General features: G+C 43.0%; 1 protein-coding gene across 3 annotated transcripts; it reads right to left on the bottom strand.

The window, feature by feature from the left end:
• Positions 1-1,102: 1,102 nt before the first annotated feature.
• Positions 1,103-22,508, bottom strand: LOC124612699 (transmembrane protein 70 homolog, mitochondrial). Of its 3 annotated transcripts, none has more exons than XR_006979564.1 (4): positions 22,380-22,508; positions 21,964-22,293; positions 1,707-2,076; positions 1,103-1,627 (listed from the first exon to the last, which is right to left on the bottom strand). XR_006979564.1 is itself a non-coding variant. In XM_047141046.1 (3 exons), the coding sequence occupies exons 1-3, from the start codon at positions 22,476-22,478 to the stop codon at positions 1,885-1,887; spliced, it is 621 nt and encodes a 206-aa protein (XP_046997002.1). In that variant the 5' UTR covers positions 22,479-22,508; the 3' UTR covers positions 1,696-1,884. The 3 variants fall into 3 exon arrangements, 1 of the variants encoding a protein (XP_046997002.1); XR_006979565.1 differs by having other exon boundaries at positions 1,103-1,590; XM_047141046.1 differs by lacking the exon at positions 1,103-1,627 and having other exon boundaries at positions 1,696-2,076.
• Between the last annotated feature and the right edge of the window lie 602 nt (positions 22,509-23,110).

Here is a 23,110-nt window from a genome sequence, read left to right as displayed (position 1 = left end):
CTGGAATCTGTAAAGCACAAACTTGATTAATTCCAAGTTAAAACAAGACACCATCCAGAAAATTGCTGCTGTGCATCAGCAGCAGTGATTTTTTATTAAAAAAAAAGAGGTCTCAGCTAGCACAGCACAAACAATGTTTACCTGATTTTCTTTGATGTAGAACTGAATTTAGACAAGAGAATGGAGGAATCATCAGTGGAAGTGGCCACGGCAGGGGGATCGCCAAGTGTAGATTCACCTGTCACAATTGTTAGAACCCATTGTGACATTGCTGTGAAAGAAGTGGCAGGTGTTGATGATTTGATTTTATATATTAATGTATTTCAGTGTAGAATAAAATATATAGTTTGATGTATTTACTGATATGTACATAACTGACTTACCTTCATACAGGGTGGTCAGGAACAGTCTGAAAAACTTGTAAGGGTGATGAAGGGTACAGTGTGGAGAGAAAAAAAAGTTTTTGAAAAAAATTTGGTATGTTGCTCTGTTTCAAAGTTCATTAGCATTGAAGTTAGCTATCAAGCTGTTGCGATAGCAAATTCAAGTGACTCACCTGATGTGGTGCCGCCAAATGTGTTCTTCTTTGGTTTCCAAACAAGAGAGCAATACAAAAATTGGACTTGGGACGGTATAAGAGATTCAACCCAAGCCAAAGGCTGAGTAGTCTCGTGCACTATCAGCTACGCTACAAAACAACTGACACTAAGTGTATCTGGCAGGCAGCATGAAATTGCACGCTACAGCTCTATTGGCTAACTTCAATGCTAATTAACTCAGAAGTAGTGCAACATATTGAATTTTTTTCTTAACAATTATTTCTCAGCACAGCCTAATCTGCCACACTCTTACGTGCTTTTCTGACCATAACGTATAGTATTTCAACTGCATGGACTAATTGGCATATAGCTGGCTTAAAATTTGAAATATGCGTCAAAAGGGTGTTTGCAGACACTCCTCTCCCACCTCCCCTCCCCACCATTAAATGACGATCGTGGTAACAGACTGACCTACACTGTAGCCTCATGTCTACATTCATACCATATTTAACACATCTTGTTGTATGTAATACACTTTTTGTTATAAAAACCAAAACTGGAGATAAAGTCAGAAAATTTATATTAGGTAATATACAAGTCTCTGACAAGTATTGTGATGCGTATAATGTACATAAATTACGAGAAATGAAAGGGGGGAGGGTGCCGCCCCCCTCTACATAACTCTTGTCAAATGTACAATAAATATGTAAGGCTTTGAAAGGAGTCTCTTATAGCCTAAAACTGAATAGCTAAGTTGACAAACAAGTTACTTCGACATGAAACAAATTTTTTAACTCAGAATAAATTTCTACATGTTTAATAAATATTTTTAAAGCTGAAATTTAAAACTGAAACCATCCATTAACAAAGCTGCATAAATTGAAGTGAAATATTTCATTTTGCTATAGGTGATTATGCCAAGATGCGCATTCCCTGATACACTATGTTCTACAGTTGAACATGATGGCTTAAGCACATGTGGTGTCCACGACATTAGGGTGGTTGGCAATGCCCATTAGCTGCCACAATGAGGCGTTCAGCTACACTGTGCCTGCAACCACACAACGAGGCGTTCAGCTACACTGTGCCTGCAACCAGCCATTGCTGGCTGAGCTCCTGGAATGAGTGTGGAGGATAAAGAAAATGGAAAATCCAGTAAGTACTCACCTTCAATAATTTATTAGTGCTAAACAGCACTAAGCAGAGAAAGGCACTAAACTGGTAGACATGGGAAATTTCCCAAAATTATACATTAACACTTGAAGATTTCACTCACATTAACTACTTTCAACATAGTCACTCAATTTATTTCAGTTTATTCTCAATACACACTGGTGTGAACTTATCAGGTTTTCTTATCATTTTCCAGGTCTCCAAGCTTCAAGTCTAGAGGTTTGTCATATCCCATTATACGAGCATAATGCGATTTGTCTTCAAACATCCTAGGATCAACAAATAAAGGAATACCTCTGACATGGAAGGAAGAGAACATGCCAGGAACTTCTGGTACTTCGACATCCTCTGGGCGAAATATTATCTGAAAACGAAGGTAATGGTGTATAAACTGGAAATAAAAGAAGTTTTACACACCAAAATAAATCTATTTACGAAGCTGCTTATGGCAGATACAAATGTAAATCTTAAAAAGTTCTATCCTGTGTTTAATTGCCAATTTGTTGCACCAACACAAGCAGACCTCTCTGCCTTCAGTTCTGTCTGAAACCCACCAGTATAGTTCACAAGTACATTTCCTATGATGTGTCATGCACTCTCCAAATTACTGACTCCACTGACAAACAATATAGTTTAACTTAGCATACAAGACAATCAAAGCATGGAAGCAATCAAACCACTTCTCTGGCCAACTTAACCTACTGATCCCAGATGTCTGCTTTGTCTCATGAAGTAACATGATGCAGTGTGTGACGAAATACATGCACAAACAGAACAAGAACATAATGCTAACATTTTTTATTTATTTATTTTTATAAGCATATTTTCTGGAATGTAGGTTTTGACTGTGAATACGAAATCTTAGTTGTAGTGGTACACTGAACTGTACTGTAGCTCAAGACTTAGGTTAGGTCAAAAGGTGAAAGTTTCGCTGTAAGTTGGTGAAGCAGTACCTAAGGCTCTGCCTATTATTCTGGCACACAACCCAGAGTAAACCAACATCCAGGCAGACTCTACACTGCTCTCCAACATTCCTTGCCACAGATATCATATCAGCCACCGCAAGACTTATTTTTCACACAGATTTGTTGATTCAAGACACTTTTAAAGCTCAGTTCACACATATGTAAAAAGCTGGTATGTTCCTTTGTTTCATGGTGCACTCTGTGGCGTTTTGTTTTGTTTTAGGGTGCAAAAACAACTAGGTTCATACACGCCCATGTCAGAACTGTAGAACACTAAGGAAAAAAAAAGGTTGAAAATGTCTACACATTAAGCCCAATTCATGGAAGGAAAAACAGCTAAAAACAGGAATTTGGAGAAGGGACCATAAAATATGCCATACGGAAATGAAGACCCTATGCCACAATTAAATGTCCTTTGCCATATTGCTAAAGCGCGGTTGACAGCCTGTGCATTGTTCGCTAAAATGGACAGAAACTCAGATGGCAAACATAAATGAGAACATAAGTGGTTAATAAAAGGGCATTCCGTCAGGAAATGGCAGGGCAATGAGCACACAGTGGTGGGGCAGCACCACTTAACAAATGGTGAAGGCTAAAAAGACAGTGCCAAAACGCAACCTAGTTAAAATGATCTCATGGCGAGATGGCTGACAGGAGGTTGTCCAAGCCAATGGGGGAGGTTTAATTCCCACGAAGGGAGGACCAATGGTGATGCCACTTGCCAACATAGTGATCATCAGAGGGAGTGGAAGAACTAGTGGGCCGAGGTACGAGGACTGCTGCCTTGGCAGCAGCCTCATTTCCCATCAGACCAATGTGAACAGGAACCCACATAAACATCACAGTAGTTCCATCAAGAGTGAGCTAGTGATAGCTTTCTCGCACCTGTTGCACAAAAGAGTGGACAGTGTACAGCATACCAAAGTTCTGCAGGGCACTGAGAAAGTCAGAGCAGATGATACAATTGAAAAGTCTGTGTTGCATGATGTACTGTGCAGCCTGATACGGAGTGAAGATCTCTGCTGTAAATACTGAGCAGTGTTGCAGAAGAAGATACGAAGAAACATTGAAAGGAGATCCCGACATGACGGTCAGTCCGAGAGCCATCTGTGTACACAAAGGTACAATCATGAAGTTCCGTGTGGAGATTGTGAAACTTACGGCGATAAGAGCAAAGCTGGAGTAGTGTCTTTAGGAAGCAAATGAAGGCCATGGCCAACAAAGGCCACCGCATGAAGCCAAGGTGGTGAAGGGTTCACACCCATCGGGAAAGTGGCAGGTAGCGTGAAGTTAAGCTCCCGGAGCAAGAGCCGAAAGCAAATTCCAAGATGTAACACAGAAGAGAGACACACCCTGTACTGGTGATCAAAGGAGTCATCAAAGGAGGAGGTGTAGGATGGGTGGCCAGGTATGGCAGACAAAGGGCATTCGTATCTGCCAAGGAGAAAGTCACAGTGGTAGTTCAGCTGATTCAGCACATGGACTCTCAACCAATCGATGCCACAATGGTGGGTAGTATTGATACAGCCTAAGAGGGACAGATGTGCAGATGCATAAACAAAATACCCATAGTCCAGTTTCAAACAGACAAGGGACTGGTACAAACGGAGGAGGGTGGTCCAATCCATTCCCCAGGAACAACCACTAACGACACATAGAACACTGAGGGACTGTGTACAGCAGGCAGCTAGGTAAGACACGTGGGAGGACAAAGACAGTTTCCTACTGAGCATAAGCCCCAAGAATTTCGTAGTTTCAACAAATGGAAGGGCAACAGGCCCAACATGTAAAGATGGTGGAAGAAACCAATTGAGCCCCCAGAAATTCATACAAACAGTTTTGTCAGAGGAAAAGCAAAACCATTGCCGATGTTCCATAAGTAAAGTTGATCGAGACTCAAGGAGACAAGTCTGTGGACAACTGCAACAGATTCCAAAATCGTTAACGAAAAGGAAACTGGTGATGCCCGGTGTGAGACAGGCCATTATAGGGTTAATGGCAATACCAAAAAGGTCAATGCTCATGACGGAACCCTGAGGCACACCGTTTTCCTGTGTAAAGATGTCCAACAAGGCAGACTCACACTACCTTTAAAACTAGGTCTTTTAAGAATTCCTGAAGGAAATGGGGCATGTGGCCATGGAAGCCCCACGTGTAGAGAGTACAGAGGATACCAGTCCTCCAGCAGGTGTCGTGGGCTTTCTCCAAATTGAAAAACAAGGCCATAGTGTGGTATTTTCACAGAAAACAATTCATGGCATGGGTTGACAAGGTGACAAGATGTTCAACCACAGAACGGCTTGCTCGAAACCCACACTGTGCAGAGGTTAGTAAATTGCGAGACTTGAGCCACCATACCAGCCGGGCACAAATCATACATTCCAAGACCTTGCAAACACAGCTGGTGAGAGAAATGTTGTGATAACTAGAAGGAAGGTCTTTGTCCTTGCTGGGCTTAGGTATGGGTATGACAGTGGCTTCAAGCCAGCCTCTGAGAAACGTACCCTCTGCCCAGATGCGATTGCATAGGAGAAAGTGCTTACCTGCAAGAGAAAGGTTCTGCAGCATCTGAATGTGAACATCATCTGGTCTTGGGGCAGGGGATCGGGATGAAATGAGAGCATGATTTAGCTCCGTCATAGTAAATGCAGCGCTGTAACACTCACGATTCTGAGAAGATAACGGTATTGCCTGAGCCTCCTCCACTCGTTTCCAATGGAGGAAGGCCGGGTGGTAGTGGTTGGAGCTCGAAATCTCCACAAAATAGCAGCCCAAGGTGTTGGGAATAGCAGTAGGTCCTACTACGTCATCATCTGCTACTGTCAGGCTGGTAATTGGGGAATGGACCTCAGTTACAGACAGCCGTTGGAGGTTGGCCCAGGTGACGAAGATGGTATGGTGCTGTTAAAAGAACCAGTAAAGGAAATACAGATAGATTTTCTGCTATCCTGAAGAATGTGATGACACTTTGCATGGAACTGTTTGTAACGAATATAGTTGGCCATCATAGGATGACAATTAAAAATGCAGAGAGCACATCTCTGCATGCAAATTGCATCGTGGCAAGCCTCAGTCCACCAAGGGACCGGGATACGGTGTGGCAGAGAGGAAGTGCGAGATATGGTACGTTGTGTGGTGGTAAGAATAATGTTCGTAAGATATTTCCTGGTCATCGCAACTGGGGAAATGTTGTATATTGAAGGTGGTCAGAAAGGAATAAAGCCTTCAGTCAGCCTTAGAAAGCTGCCATTTGGGTGTACACTTAGGTGGGGTAGGAGTCAGCATACTGATAGCACACGGGAAATGGTTGCCTGAGTACGTGTCATAGAGAATGGACCATTCTAGATGATGGGCAAGCTCAGGAGTGCAGAAGGAGACATCCAAATGGGAATATGTACAAGTGGTGTTGAAAAGGAACATTGGTGCTCACATGTTAAGGCAGATGAGGTTAAAGTGACTGAGGTCAGCCACGACAGGTTCTGAGCAAGCACCAAAGGGAACATCAGCATTCTCCCTCTGTTTATCTGTGGAGTCCAGGGCTGAAAAATGGTTGGCGGTGCACAGTGGCACGGTGGTCAGCCAGGTAAGGGCAGGCAAGGGTATCACACCCCGCCGTTGAAGAGGTCCTCCAAGTCGGCGAAGGACAAAGGACAAGACCGTTTGCCTTTGGTAGGCTTCTTGGAGCCTTTCTGTTTGGCGGAGTAGGGCCCCGATGTTTGTTGGTTGGAGGGATGTAGGAAGTCTTCGTGGGAGTATTTCTTCTGTCCTTTCCGGCCTGCTGGTTGTGTAGCGGGTGACTTTGCCCTGAGAGGTGAAGGTTTGGTGGCTTGTTGCACAGCTGCAGAAGATTATGGGTATGCTGCCATGATACTGGGCAATTTCACGACCACAGTGCTGAACTTGAGATTGCAAGTCTGTGTTGCCATGTTCTTCATGGAGCGAGATGTAGCAAGAACAGTACTGTAAGTGCCAGATGGTAGAACATAGGGTTTGTAACTAGCCAACAACTTGTGAGGGTTCGGATAAGGCACTTTTTCCTTCACCCAGGTCTCCTGGACAGCCAACGCATTAAGATACAGAGGATGATCTTGGGAGAGGCAGGTGGCATGGTCGCCATTGCAGTTGATACAGTGGGGAGAAGGAGGTGGCCAATCACCATCGTTGGTATTCCTACCACAGGTTATACATTTGGCTAGGTATTTACAGGACATTCAAGTGTAGTTGTAATGATGACATGGGTAGCAGTGCACTGTGATAACTTCACAGTCTGCTTCGATCTTTGATGGAAGCACTACTTTATCAAAAGTGATAAAAAGAGTGAGTGTGGGCACTAAGTATGCATCTACCTTGTTCACTACCCAATGGACTGCAATGACACTCTGATCAGAGAGGTACATTTGGATTTCTACCTCGGTCAGACCATCGAGCAGCACATGGGAAGAATTCAGCAATCGATGGGCCTCAACATGAATGAGATAGCCATGGAGGAGCGAAGCTGCAAGCAGTTTTTGTGCCTGGGAATCAGAAGTAGTCTCCAAAAGCAAAGTGCCATTTCATAAACGAGAACAGGATTTCACAGGGCCAGCAATTGCATCAACACCTTCCGAATTGTAAATGGATTTGCTGTAGCAAAAGACTGACTGTCTTCAGTATGTGAAACCATAAGGAGCCGTGGTGCAGCTTGGAGGGTCTTTGATCATTAGCTTCATTCCGTTTAAATCTGACAGGCATTGACCGGGAAGAAAATAATTGCTCATTGGGAGAAAAACCCCCATGACTGCCAGCGTCACAGATGGCATGCTGCTTCCAACTGCCAACCCCCCCTCCCCCTAAGAAGGCGGTGTCCCTTCCTTTGGTGATTGTTCACTCAGGTCACACCTCCCAAACCCCTGACGGAGGGACCATTCGGCAATTTGGGAAGGTAGCAGCTCAGACAGTCATCTTTCCCTGGGCCTGGCCTGTACCAGGGGGTACATGCGAACCCTACCTGCCAACCCGGGAGTCTGGGAATTACACATTACCCAGCCACATGTTACATGTTAGATGCATGGGCTGGCCTTGAGGAGTGCACAGGAAGGAAGAAGAAAAAGAGAAACCTCAAACACGGAAGCAGAGGAATGACAGGAGAAGGGGAATGAAGAAAAACAAAAAGGGGGGAATGAAAAACAGTGAAGACACTGTTCTGATATCAGCCACTGAATATGCAGAACACATTTCCAAAACATCTCTGACATGTTCCCCATGGGAGGGGAAAAAGAATAGCAAGAGGATAGACTTGCAGCACTGAAGGGAAATGATGTTACAAAGGCTGGGGCCCTGTGGTAGCCATGCAGAGCAGCGAGCCCCTTGGATGGGACATTGTGACATGCCAGTACATAATACTGTATGCTTAGCATTCAAGAGACTCAAAGTTCCCCCCTTTCACTGGTCATTTCTGTTTGACTGAGAGGAAGTAATGGCATGTCTACAAAGAAATGAACTTTTGTCACATATAAAACACTGTTGAAAAAGACACACATCACTTTTGGAGCACTCATTAGCTGCCAAGCAATTCGTAGGAGGTACTTCATAACATTTATGCAGTTGAGGAACAATGACAGAAATTAGTTTCTTATGAGCATTCCATCATGAGAAGAATTTATCTATAGGATAAATGATATAATCAACATGAATAATGACGAGATTGGCTATTCTCCCATACAAATTTTAGTTGTTACACTGATTTTTTCTTCTTCTTAGATGATTCATAATGTATATACAATAGCATACCAAACTTTTTAAATTCATGAATTAAATAATTTCATTACTTAGTAGTGAGGAACTTCAGTTAATACTTTCACCTTATAATAATAAATAATGCATCAAAGCTTTAACAAAATACATAATTTCTACACTGGTGTATATATTTCTCACTTCATTAGCCATGGGGCAGAGAGGGCCGGCGGCAGGCCCACGGGGAGACGGCAACCGGGTGCAGGGATGGAGACTCGAGGACCACGTCTGCACCTGCCGGCAAGCCAAAACTTTCATACGGGACATACCCCAGTGCCCGCGGTGTAACAAACCGAGCACCCGAAGCCACAATTCCGGAGGGATGACCACCCGATAGGCATCCAACTCTGTGGCCAGTAGAAGGACATCATCGGCCACAGAGAACCTGTGGGACAGGTGGCACCAGGGGCTGAAATCGGACTGCATCCGACGAGTAGCATAGGAGGGCCACCCATGGACCACATAGTTGAGAACCTGTTGCAAAACATGGTCGCAGCGGGTAGCCACAGCAATGTGAGCAGCCATAAGAGGCAAACCGTCCAGCACATCTCGGTTGGTGGAATCAATGTGAAAGCAGAGAACCTCCTGCTGGTCAAAGGCAGGATTGGGACCTGCCGGGAGACGTGACAAAGCAGCCGCGTTAGCATGGTGGGCGGTGGGCTTATACCGGATGGTGTAAGTGTAATTACGTAAAAACAATGCCTAGTGCTGGAGACGTTGAGCCGTCCATTCTGGAAGGTGAGAGTGGGGTCCGAAAAGTGTAACCAAGGATTTATGGTGTGTCAGGAGGGTGAACTTTGCCCCAAACAGATAGGTGTGAAATTTTTGGACAGCAAACACGATCGCCAGGGCCTCCTTTTCAATCTGGGAGTAGTTCCGTTGTGCTGGGGTCAACGTCTTAGAGGCGTAAGCGATGGGCTGTTCGGAGCCATCGGCATCCTGGTGCGCAAGGATGGCCCCAATGCCGTATACCAATGCAGCAGCCACCACAACCAAGGGGCGGTCTGGAGAGAAGGGAGTAAGGCAAGGGGCAGACTTCAGCATTGCCTTTAAACGGAGAAAAGCCTGGTCACACACAGGAGTCTAATCAAAAGGTACCCCTCTGCAACGCAAGTGATTGAGGGGCTGAGCAACAGAGGCAGCCTGGGGCAAGAACTTTAAGTAATAAGTAACTTTGCCCAAAAACACCTGGAGTTCAGATAAGTTCTTGGGACAAGGAAGGGCCTCACTGGCCGTGACATTACGACCCCAAGGGCAAATGCCATCTTTGCTAAGCCAGTGGCCTAAGTATTCCACTTCCAGTTGAGAAACACAACGGTTGTCCAGCCGACAGCGGAGACCAGCAGACTGCAGAGCATAAAATAGGGCACTGAGGTTTTGCAAATGTTCCTGGTGGGAACGCCCGCTAACCAAGATGTCATCCAGATAATTCACACAGGTGGGGATAGGCTGTGTAAGCTGCTCCAGGAATCACTGAAAAATGGCCGGCGCCGAAGAGACACCAAAGGGAAGGCACTTGTACTTGCACAATCTGAAAGGCATGTTGATAACAATGATGTTCTGAGAGTCGGCATCCAAGAGCAACTGGTGGTATGCCTCAGCCAGGTCAGTCTTTGAAAAATACTCTCTCCCGGCAAGCTTAGCGAGAAGGTCTTCCTGTCAGGGAATGGGGTAAGTGTCGATGAGGGACTGAGCACTGACTATAGCGCCGAAGTCCCCACACAGCTGAAGGGACCCACTGGGTTTCCATATGACCACGAGCGGCACCGCCCAGGCACTGTATGTTACAGGCTCCAGAACACCAGCGGCCTGGAGCCGATCCAGTTCCTGCTTGACAGCCGGCTGTCAGGCCACCAGAAGGGGCCAGGCCCAGAGAAAGCAAAGCTGCGCATTCGGCCATAGGGTGGTGTGCGCCTGAAAGCCGGAAGCACATCCGAGATTCGTTGCAAACAGTGACGCAAAAGCGGAGCAGAGATCGTCCAAGTCCTGAAAAGGAACAGCCATGGAAACAACCTTAACTTCATCGGAAATAGGAAAGACAAACAGTTGAAACGCATCCAGGCCAAAAATATTCAAAGCCGACGGATGGTTGACGACAAAGAGGGTAAGAAGCTGGGGAACACACTTGTACGTTCCCTGGATGATGAACTGCCCATGAAGGGGAGTGGACCATCTCCGTAGGCGACCAAACGGCGAGAGGGAGGTGACAACTCAGGAGAGCCCAGCTGGGTATATGTTGCCATATTAATCAGGGAGATGGTGGCCCCAGTGTCAACCTGAAAACTGACCTTCTCCGTGAAAATGTGGAGCATGAGAAAAAGCTGCCGCGCTCATGGGTCATCCTGTGGGACGATCGATTGCAGAGCATGGACTGTATCTTGAGGTCCAGGAGGGGCAGGACTGGAGCGAGTCCGAGTCAAACAACTAGGACAAACCGATCAAATGTGGCCCTCCTTGTTACACAGCATGCATGTTTTCCAGTGGTGGGGACAATCAGTCTGCGAAGTCGCAGTAAAGCACTGTGGGCAAGATGGAAGTGGGCCGTGCGACCGGCGACAAGGGGCGACCGAAGGTGCCGATTCCATAGAGACATCGGACAACGATGAGTCCCGATGGTGCTGGCCTCCGTTGTCCGGGCCACATCGACGTCGCGAGGGCGGAACCCGCCATGACGCTGCGATTGCCGCCACCTGCGGTCGCGCCATAAGACGCTCGTTAGCCGCTTGAGCAATTTCAAAGGAGTGGGCAATGCGGAGAATCTCTTCCAAGGAGGGGTTGTCGAGTTTCAGTGCCGCAGTACGGACCTCAGGATCGGGAGCCAGCTGAACCACCACGTCCTGGATCAGGGAGCCTGCAGACAAAGCCTTACACTGCTGATTGGTTCACGTAAAATCGCATCGACGGCTGAGACCCTGCAAGTCCGTGACCCAGAAACGATATGATTGACCGGACCGTTTATGGTACTGGTGGAGCTCCAGCGGAGAGGTGACCACATGGTAGCACTGGGAATAATAGTTTGTCAGCAAAAGGCATATCTCCTGGAAAGAGAGAGCCACAGGCTCGGACAACGGTGCCAACTTGCGGAGAAGAAAGAACGTGTCAGGGGAGGCCCAAGACAAAAACAACGACCACTGCAAGGAGTTGTCCATGATTTGAAAAGCCGTGAAATGTTGTTTCAGCCAATGTAAGTAGGTTTCATAGTCCTCTTTAGCGTCATTAAAGGTTGGAAATTATGGCGGAACGTGGGAAAGCATCGGACACCCAAGGACTCGGAAGCTGTTGTGGTAACGCATCCCGAGCATCGACTTTGTCCGTTAGCAACTGCAGCAACTTTTGTAAGATGTCTAACAGGAGCTGCTGCTGCTGCTGCATGAGCTGCTGCTGTTGCTCCAGACGATAGACTAACTTTGCCTCCATGCTAGTACCTACCACCATTTACCTTGTCGACAATGATGTTGTAACCTGTTGTGATCGCGACTGGAATGGTCGCGGGGTGACCGAGAAAGTGCGGCAGGACCAAACAGAGAGCGGCCCGTGCACAAACAAAAGAATGTAAAGGACGGACATGAAATGACGACGGACTATGGAGAAAGACCTTACGACGACAACACGCAACGGAGTGACAGAGACAACCAAACGAATCCAAGACGTCCATGATTAACGAGATCAAAGTACGATAAACATGCTGCCTTGTCGAGGCGATGTGTCGAGACTCACGCAATGATCAGACTCACTGGCAGAGTGAGAGGTCGGCTCTTAAATACTCTATGGGGGGTGCCGCTATTGGCTGCTGGAAACACGTGTCCCACTGTGGTGCCCTCACACTACATGCAGGCCAGTACGTGCGCGCCGCCACAGTTTACGGCGCGATGATGCAGAGACCTTTAGGGGTCTTCGACGTCCATGACGTCTGGCGGGGATTCAAATTCTGCGGAGCACATTACCAGACATTATAACGACGATAACAATGCTGGGCTGGAAAACTCAATGATGGTGGTACTTGCACCAAGAAAAGATATTAGTTTAGAAAAATACAACCTTAAATGAGATTACAAAATTCACAAAGACACTAAACAGTAGTAATTTTGATGGCTGGTTTCTAGCAGAATATTGAAATCTCTTGCAGACTTAACATGATTACCCATAAGCTATCTTTCTGATCAATCCATGACTCAAGGCTTACTCCCTGACAGATTAAATATGCTGTAATAACAACGATCTACAAAACTGAACATAAACAGCAGCTACCTCCAATTACTCACCTATTTTACTTCTTCCACACTTTTCAAATATATTTTAGACAGTAGTTTATGATAGAATTCTCAGTTTGGCTTTCATAAAGGGTTCTTCACAATGAAAGCAATAAAAACTTCACAAGTAAAATGATAGCAGAGCTAAATAAGAAAAATTATTGTGTTGGCATATTTGGTGACCTTCCCAAAGCTTTTGATTGTAAGGATCACAAAATTCTATTTGACACACTTAACTTATGTAATGGTATCCCTCTTGTATGGACGGAGTCTCACTGTCATAATAGGAAGCAGCAAGTCTTACCGACAGACTGTGTCACAGACATTAAACTAATCTCAGAATGGCAAAACTTAACATCTGGGATGCCACAAGAATCACTACTGGGCCCACTTTGTTCTTTTTCTGCACGAATGACCTTGCAGTGACTTTAAAGGGTGGTTAATGTATCTGTAACATTTGCTGATGAAACAAACATACTAATCAAGGGGCCAAATTCAACTTTAGCAGACACAACTCAAATGATAACTGAACAAACCCACAAATGGTTTAAAGCTAACAGTCTAAGCTTTTATCTCTCAAAGAATATTATGCAATTTCCAACAAGTCATAATGACCTGTAAGCACCAAAAGTGGACATTAATCCTCACAGTCTACATGAAACATTGTAAAATTCATTGGTGTGCAGCTGAATGATAAGTTAAAATTGAATGAAAATGCAGATAAACTAACTGAGAGCTCAGATCAGTATGTTATGACCTTGAAAGCAACACTCGTTGTGTTGCCTGTGGCAGTGCACTTGAGGGAAATGAAGCGTTTATTCATCAGATGTGAGCACTAAGAATACTGTTTAACACAGATAATTATTCATCTTGTAATTCCGACATTCACTTCCTAATTCATTTACTCCTTAACAGTTTTTATTACTGATAACAAAAATCTGTTTCAGCTGGACTGTGATTTACACTGTCACATAAATAACTGCTTCCTGGTCTACATTTCAGAGTGGAGCTACATCTCCTGGCAGGAAAATATTTAATGAAGTCCCATCTAACACAAAGTCAGGAGTTTGGACTTTCAACCAATTCAAAAGAAAATTAAAAACATACCTTATTAGTCACCCTCTCTACAAATCATCTGAATATCTAGATTTAGGGATTGAAAAGTTCTGTTAACTAAATTATGTGATCAAAAGTATCTGGACACCCCCAAAAACATAACGTTTCTCGTATTAATAGCATTCTGCTGCCACCTACTGCCAGGTACTCCATACCAGCAACCTAAGTAGTCATTAACATCGTGAGAGAGCAGAATGGGGTACTCCACGGAACTCAAGGACTTCGAACGTGGTCAGGTGATTGGGTGTCACTAGTGTCATATGTCTGTACGTGAGATTTCCACACTCCCAAACGCCCCTAGGTCCACCGTTTCCAATGTGATAGTGAAGTGGAAACGTGAAGGGACACATACAGCACAAAATCATAGAGGTTGACCTCGTCTGTTGACTGACACAGAGACCGCCAAAGTTGAAGAGAGTTGTAATGTGTAATAGGCAGACATCTATCCAGACCATCACACAGGAATTCCAAACTGCCTCACGATCCACTGCAAGTACTATGACAGTTAGGTGGGGAGGTGAGAAAACGAATTTCATGGTCGAGTGGCTGCTCATAAGTCACATATCACACCGGTAAATGCCAAATGATGCCTTGCTTGGTGTATGGAGCATAAACATTGGATGATTGAACAGTGGAAAAACATTGCATGGAGTCATAAATCACAATACACAATGTGGCGATCCAATGGCAGGATATGGGTACGGCGAATGCTCGGTGAACATCATCTGCCAGCGTGTGTAGTGCCAAGAGTAAAATTCGGAGGTGGTGGTGTTATGGTGTGGTCATGTTTTTCATGGAGGGGGCTTGCATCCCTTGTTGTTTTGCATGACATTATCACAGCACAGGCCTACATTGATGTTTTAAGCACCTTCTTGCTTCCCAATGTTGAAGAGTAATTCGAGAATGGCGACTGAATCTTTCAACACGATCAAGCACCTGTTCATAATTCATGGCCTGTGGTGGAGTGGTTACACAATAACATCCCTGTAATGGACTGGCCTGCACAGAGTCCTGACCTGAATTCTACAGAACGCCTTTGGGATGTTTCTGAATGCCGACTTCATGCCCGGCCTCACTGACCGACATCAATACCTCTCCTCAGTGCAGCACTCCTTGAAGAATGGGCAGCCATTTCCCAAGAAATGTTCCAGCATCTGATTGAACGTATGCTTGTGAGAGTGAAAGCTGTCATCAAGGCTAAGGGTGGGCCAACACCATATTGAATTCCTGCATTACTGATGGAGGGCGCCACGAACTTGTAAGTCATTTTCAGCCATGTGTCTGGATACTTTTGACCACATAGTGTATATGGCAAGTAGCAGTGCTTCATTGTAAAGCTACATGACAATACGTGATGTCCTGTAAATAATGTTTACAAGTGCAGATGAATATTTTCTTTGAAAACTAGCATTCTTATGCAATTCCACCCAGCCTCTGACCCGTGACACAATTGTGTTATGATTCATCATGGTGGTGGTACAGTGTTTTTAACTGGGTCATGGTTGTAGACCACAGTACGTAGCATTTGGTCACACTCTTTTTGTTCGTATGTTTATATTTCGAAGTTGTTTGTTAGGTATGTTAGTGAGTCATTTGATGTAAGTTGTGTGTCAGGTTGTTATTGGAGGAGTTTTTTCTGATTTGCTAGTGAGTTACTTTGATTTTACATATTGTGGCTGATGGATTCATCTTTGGAATTACTAGTGCTAGTTCATGTATATCGAAATTGGTGGCAATGCACATTTTTGTGAAGTTCAGGGTTTTTTTTGTTAGTGTTTGCAAACTGTGTTGAATTGTGATTGTTAGTACTGTAGATACTGGTTTACCATTGTTGGTTGAGTTACATTTTTGATATTGGTTATGTGCGCGAGTTTTAGTCTGTTGTACTGTGGACTTAAGTTTCAGATTCATAGGAAAAGTGAAAGTTTGGATAGATTTGAAAATTTTAGTGTGTTGGTTTTTGTTATGTGAGCTTCGTTTTAACTGCCATATAGGTCAAGCGAAATTTTTGGAGTGGCTTGCGGGTTCATGGCATTGACGACTTCAGATGAGCTACATAGGTCAAGTGATTGTGATACCTGGGTTTTCGAGTTGTGTGGGAAAACCTGATATCGAGGGATTCATTTGAAATATATATGTGATGTGAAATTTATGGTAACAATGGTTTTCATTTCTTCGTTTTTTGATTATGTCAGATGCTGAGAATTTCGTGTACTTGATTTTTGGGTTAATATTTGTCTTGGACTGGTGGTGTTATTCTTATTGTCATACATTTAGCCTGTCCCTGCCCAAAGTCCCTCTACTTCCTGCTGTCGTTGCATTAGTTTCATTGTATTGCTAGAGTTAAATGATTTGCATGCTATTTATGTTTGTTCATAGGTGTAATGAGCGACATCATGGTCGTCATGTTGTACACACTTCAAATACTTATGTCTACCACACCGATGTCACTGGTCAAAGCAGACAAGTGGGACTGCAATTTTTGTTTTGCCAAGCTACCAATAGTAGCAGCTTTAACCCCCTCCCACAAGGTAGCAGTCTCAAATTTAGCTGTCATAAATACGAACAGCATTAAGCAGTACATGGATTGTTTGCTGTGAATTCAAAACACATATTAAGTTCCTAATATTTCCTTGTCTCTTGTTAATTTTTACCTCAATTCATTCCACATCACTAAAGGTTGTCCTCGATGGGACCTATTGAGCATAATGGATGAATGAATATGTCCTAGCATAAAGAATGATCATCTTGCTGTGACTGTGTATGCCAGGAGGAACAGCCTAACCATAATGCAAGTATGGCTTGACCAGTTGAGTAGTGTACCACTAGGACACACAGTTAAAACATGCAGTGACAATGTGACATTTTGTCGTTCATACACTCCAGGCTTAAGATCTTCTCTATTATCAAAGGAGTCACATTTAAGATGATTTCTTTAGAAGAGAATGTCTGACAAAAAGAGGAATTACCAAGAAATATTTGTCATACCATATTAGTACGACAGAATGCAACTGTTTTCAATCTTGAACTGTGTACTTAGGCTTGGACTTTTTTCAACTTATCCACATAGACTTGGTGACAGTTTATAACAGACTTGTCCCTGTGCTCTGACAGAACATATTACATAAGAGAAACGACAGAGGAAACTAGAATGATGTTGCAAATCTTTACACTTACTAAATACCATAAACCAATTAACATCTCTATTCAGTCCTTTCCGTTATCAAAATATTTCTGCATGCCATTTTGTGTAAGGGTCCTCAGATTTGGTGTTTTACACCTGTCAAGAGGATGACACATATATAATAAACTGCTCTTCCACTGCTGTTACGTCAACCTGCTTGGATCACTCTTGGCACTGCGCGAGGAGACACAATAAATGAGTTCTCATTATTGCTTTACCAGGTGATAAACATACAAAATAACAAAATAATGCAAGTCTGTTAAGTTATCAGCTTTTGTTTCTGCCTATGTTACCCCCATGAACCATGGACCTTGCCGTTGGTGGGGAGGCTTGCGTGCCTCAGCGATACAGATAGCTGTACCGTAGGTCCAACCACAATGGAGGGGTATCTGTTGAGAAGCCAGACAAACGTGTGGTTCCTGAAGAGGGGCAGCAGCCTTTTCAGTAGTTGCAGGGGCAACAGCCTGGATGATTGACTGACCTGGCCTTGTAACACTTACCAAAACGGCCTTGTGCTGGTACTGCGAACGGTTGAAAGCAAGGGGAAACTACAGCCGTAATTTTTCCTGAGGGCATGCAGCTTTACTGTATGGTTAATGATGATGGCATCCTCTTGGGTAAAATATTCCGGAGGTAAATATCAGGAGAAAGAAAACTGGCGTTCTACGGATCGGAGTGTGGAACGTCAGATCCCTTAATCGCGCAGGTAGGTTAGAAAATGGGAAATGGATAGGTTAAAGTTAGATATAGTGGGAATTAGTGAAGTTCGGTGGCAGGAGGAATAAGACTTTTGGTCAGGCGAATACAGGGTTATAAATACAAAGTCAAATAGGGGTAATGCAGGAGTAGGTTTAATAATGAATAGGAAAATAGGAGTGCGGGTAAGCTACTACCAACAGCATAGTGAACGCATTATTGTGGCCAAGATAGACACGACTACAGTAGTACAAGTTTATATGCCAACTAGCTCTGCAGATGACGAAGAAATTGAAGAAATGTATGATGCAATAAAAGAAATTATTCAGATAGTGAAGGGAGACAAAAATTTAAGTCATGGGTGACTGGAATTCGTTAGTAGGAAAAGGGAGAGAAGGAAACGTAGTAGGTGAATATGGATTGGGGGTAAGAAATGAAAGAGGAAGCCGCCTGGTAGAATTTTGCACAGAGCACAACTTAATCATAGCTAACACTTGGTTCAAGAACCATAAAAGAAGGTTGTATACATGGCAGAACCCTGGAGATACTAAAAGATATCAGATAGATTATATAATGGTAAGACAGAGATTTAGGAACCAGGTTTTAAATTGTAAGACATTTCCTGGGACAGATGTGGACTCTGACCACAATCTATTAGTTATGAACTGTAGATTAAAACTGAAGAAACTGCAAAAAGGTGGAAATTTAAGGAGATGAGACCTGGATAAACTGACTAAACCAGAGGTTGTACAGAGTTTCAGGGAGAGCATAAGGGAACAATGGATAGGAATTGGGGAAAGAAATACAGCAGAAGAATGGGTAGCTTTGAGGGATGAAGTAGTGAAGGCAGCAGAAGATCAAATAGGTAAAAAGACGAGGGTTAGTAGAAATCCTTGGGCAACAGAACAAATATTGAATGTAATTGATGAAAGGAGGAAATATAAAAATGCAGTAAATGAAGCAGGCAAAAAGGAATACAAACGTCTCAAAAATGAGATCGACAGGAAGTGCAAAATGGCTAAGCAAGGATGGCTAGAGGACAAATGTAAGGATGTAGAGGCTTGTCTCACTAGGGGTAAGATAGATACTGCCTACATGAAAATTAAAGAGACCTTTGGAGAAAAGATAACCACTTGTATGAATATCAAGAGCTCAGATGGAAACCCAGTTCTAAGCAAAGAAGGGAAACAGAAAGGTGGAAGGAATTTATAGAGGGTCTACACAAGGGCGATGTACTTGAGGACAATATTATGGGAATGGAAGAGGATGTAGATGAAGATGAAATGGGAGATATGATACTGCGTGAAGAGTTTGACAGAGGACTGAAAGACCTGAGTCGAAACAAGGCCCCGGGAATAGATAACATTCCATCAGAACTATTGACAGCCTTGGGAGAGCCAGTCCTGACAAAACTCCACCATCTGGTGAGCAAGATGTATGAGACAAGCGAAATACCCTCAGACTTCAAGAAGAATATAATAATTCCAATCCCAAAGAAAGCAGGTGTTGACAGATGTGAAAATTATCGAACTACCAGTTTAATAAGTCACGGCTGCAAAATACTAATGCGAATTCTTTACAGACGAATGGAAAAACTAGTAGAAGCCGACCTCGGGGAAGATCAGTTTGGATTCTGTAGAAATATTGGAACATGTGAGGCAATACTGACCCTACGACTTATCTTAGAAGCTAGATTAAGGAAAGGCGATGTACTTGAGGACAATATTATGGAAATGGAAGAGGATGTAGATGAAGATGAAATGGGAGATATAAGATTGAGTAAAGGCAAATCTATGTTTCTAGCATTTGTAGATGTAGAGAAAGCTTTTGACAATGTTGACTGGAATACTCTCTTTCAAATTCTGAAGGTGGCAGGGGTAAAATACAGGGAGCGAAATGCTATTTACAATTTGTACAGAAACCAGATGGCAGTTATAAGAGTTGAGGGGCATGAAAGGGAAGCAATGGTTGGGAAGGGAGTGAGACAGGGTTGTAGCCTCTCCCCGATGTTATTCAATCTGTATATTGAGCAAGCAATGAAGGAAACAAAAGAAAAATTTGGAGTAGGTATTAAAATCCATGGAGAAGAAATAAAATCTTTGAGGTTCGACGATGACATTGTAATTCTGTCAGAGACAGCAAAAGACTTGGAACAGCAGTTGAACGGAATGGACAGTGTCTTGAAAGGAAGATATAAGATGAACATCAACAAAAGCAAAACGAGTATAATGGAATGTAGTCAAATTAAGTCGGGTGATGCTGAGGGTATTAGATTAGGAAATGAGACACTTAAAGTAGTAACGGGGTTTTGCTATTTGGGTAGCAAAATAACTGATGATGGTCGAAGTAGAGAGGATATAAAATGTAGACTGGCAACGGCAAGGAAAGCATTTCTGAATAAGAGAAATTTGTTAACATCGAGTATTGATTTAAGTGTCAGGTAGTCGTTTCTGAAAGTATTTGTATGGAGCGTAGCCATGTATGGAAGTGAAACATGGACAATAAATAGTTTAGACAAGAAGAGAATAGAAGCTTTTGAAATGTGGTGTTACAGAAGAATGCTGAGGATTAGATGGGTAAATCACATAACTAATGAGGAGGTATTGAATAGGGTTGGGGAGGAGTTTGTGGCACAACTTGACTAGAAGAAGGGATCGATTGGTAGGACATGTTTTGAGGCATCAAGGGATCACCAATTTAGTATTGGAGGGCAGCGTGGAGGATAAAACTCGTAGAGGGAGACCAAGAGATGAACACACCAAGCAGATTCAGAAGGATGTAGGTTGCAGTAGGTACTGGGAGATGAAGAAGCTTGCACAGGATAGAGTAGCATGGAGAGCTGCATCAAACCAGTCTCAGGACTGAAGACCACAACAACAACGACAACAACAACAACAACAACAACAAACAACAACAACATGTTACCTAACCACTGTAAGGAATTAGTGGAGCATTTACACGAATCAGCCAAACATTCTACAGTACCCTCACATTCAGCTTCAATTTACAACTCTCTGGACTTAAATGTTTTGTCAGAGGCAATGAATACGCCACCTTCAAGTCTTTTACCATAGGCTCTCTCTTACTTGATATGCATCATGGAACACAAAGGACGAATGTCCTTTTGGTTAAGTCAGAGACAAATACTGCAAGAATACTGTGCGCATGCTCACAGTTTATACTACCTTGTGTTAAAAGCTATAAGATTCCCTGTCTTGTTCTCAGTTAATAATGCACATATAAACCAATATCATTTTGGTGACTATGATTTAAACATTAGGAATCCTACAACTTTCTTGGAGATATTACCATAATTTTGTTACACAGAAAGGTAACTTCATTGGCTGATGGCACAATGAGCCAATTTACATGGCGTATTTTTGCAACCATGTCAAAACTGTTCCACATAGTATGTCAGATGTGAGTCAGGCATAATACCATCAAACTTCAAGAAGAATATGATGATCCCAGTATCAAGGAAGGAAGGTGGTGACGAGTATTACCAGTATCAGTTTAGTAAGTTATGCTTGGATCATGCATCAGTTACATACAGAACAATTAAACTATTTTTAGAAGCCAACTTTGGGGAACATCAATTCGTGTTCAGGAGAAACACAGGAAGACATAAGGTAATACGGGTCCTATGAATTATCTTAGGAGATATGCAGTATTAAAATTACTTTGTATCTGATGTTTCAGCAAATTGAGTGGTAGGAGCCAGCCAACAGCTAACTTTACATCATTCTTGAGTACCATGTGCTCACAGTGTTGTCTGTTTTGTAGGTATATACAGAGCATTTTCATACATAACACTGCACACTGCCATGCTAAGTCAATCTGTCAATCACAGTTATTTTATTTCAGGTATAGTAGGATAACAAAAGTAGTACTATTTGAGAACATGGAATGGACTACACTCCTTAAAATACAGTGAATAGACGTTATACAGCTTTCTCCACACTGCTGTTATAGGCATCTGAGGGAGCCAGTAGATGAGATGAGAGGGAGACAGGATTGTGTAATTTTGGTTCCAATTTCATACTACAGAGGGCATCCAGTATTATCTCGTGTTGGTCTCATACCGGTATGGCACTAACATATTCTCTCCTTAACTGAATACAATAGTATTGTGTTATAGAAAACTGTTCAGTAAAATGCTTCTAGAATCGTTTAACATTCAATGACGCAAATATTTTGTAATCATGTGGCAAAGGGTTGTAATTTGCAACACAAATATTGACGGTTTCTTTGGAGAATTGTTAAGTTACCTTTTTCTCCTTCAGAAAAAAGTTGTACACTACTGCTGTATAAACTTCCCTATCTGGCGTGTATCTAATCTCCGTCACATACTTTTTTGTTATCCAATGCAATAAGAACGGCGTTACGTATGTGAAACATCCTATAAACCCGAGCATTGCAATGGACAGCGGTAAATTTCCGAAAGTTGTTGCATGTTGAATAAGGTACGGCTGAGCAACCAGACCGCCTGCACTAGTAACCAATGAAAATAACTTCACTCCTCGAATCTGCTGTGCCAATGGTCCATGATACACCTTAACATCGGTTTGTTGAGTACTTTGGTTCCTTGCAGCAAAAACCTGAAATAATAAGCTATTGTCAGAAGTGTCAATGGTAACGGTGCCACTGATGTGTTTTAATTACAACGGATTTCTCATGGCTGTACATTTATCGTTAATAGTCGATGGTTCAACAACTGTCTCTCGCAGAAAATACTTTTTCGCAAATTTCTTGACAAAACACATGTTACTCGCAATGTCTCCATTTCGCTACTCCTCCAGTCCTAAGATCTCTGATGACGAAGATATACCATTGGGCATTGAACAACGAATAGTTGGAGGTCAAAGAGATGTTTGTTAAAACTTGCACTGTTCTGATATGTTCAATTGCCACTTGCAACTACAGTGACGCCAACGCAGGTAGCATGACGGCTCAAACTGCAGGAACGTGTTCTAAAATTTCACACGCTGAAATCAAGATTGAAAATGTGAAGTACCAATATGAAGCAATTTACAGGAATTGGTCGGTCATAATTGCTGCAGTATGGGCAAAGTAATAGGAATGAATATCACAAGTGCTGGTTCCAACGGAGAATGACTTGTAAAAACAAAGCACGGCCTGAGATTAAATGATACAATAGGAAACAAAAGATATAACCATTACTAACATATTATGAACCGATAACACACCTTTTCTGATATAAAGAGATAATGTTGTATTAATTGTTAGAAAGTTGACGAATATGGGTGTATATTAAGACTTGTTCATAGCCTGCAATATGATTTTAAAGGCTGAGTATAGCATCTTTCTAGCCCCCACAAATTGCAAAGAAATAATTAAAATTATTAGGACTTCAAAATCTTCCAGTTCCACAGAGCATGATGGCCCCAGTATTAC

The sequence above is a fragment of the Schistocerca americana genome, chromosome 4 (genome assembly GCF_021461395.2).
Source record: "Schistocerca americana isolate TAMUIC-IGC-003095 chromosome 4, iqSchAmer2.1, whole genome shotgun sequence".
In the NCBI taxonomy this organism is placed as follows: Eukaryota; Metazoa; Arthropoda; class Insecta; order Orthoptera; family Acrididae; genus Schistocerca; species Schistocerca americana.
The sequence above is the reverse complement of the archived record's forward strand: the minus strand, read 5'-3'. Positions and strand labels throughout refer to the sequence as shown.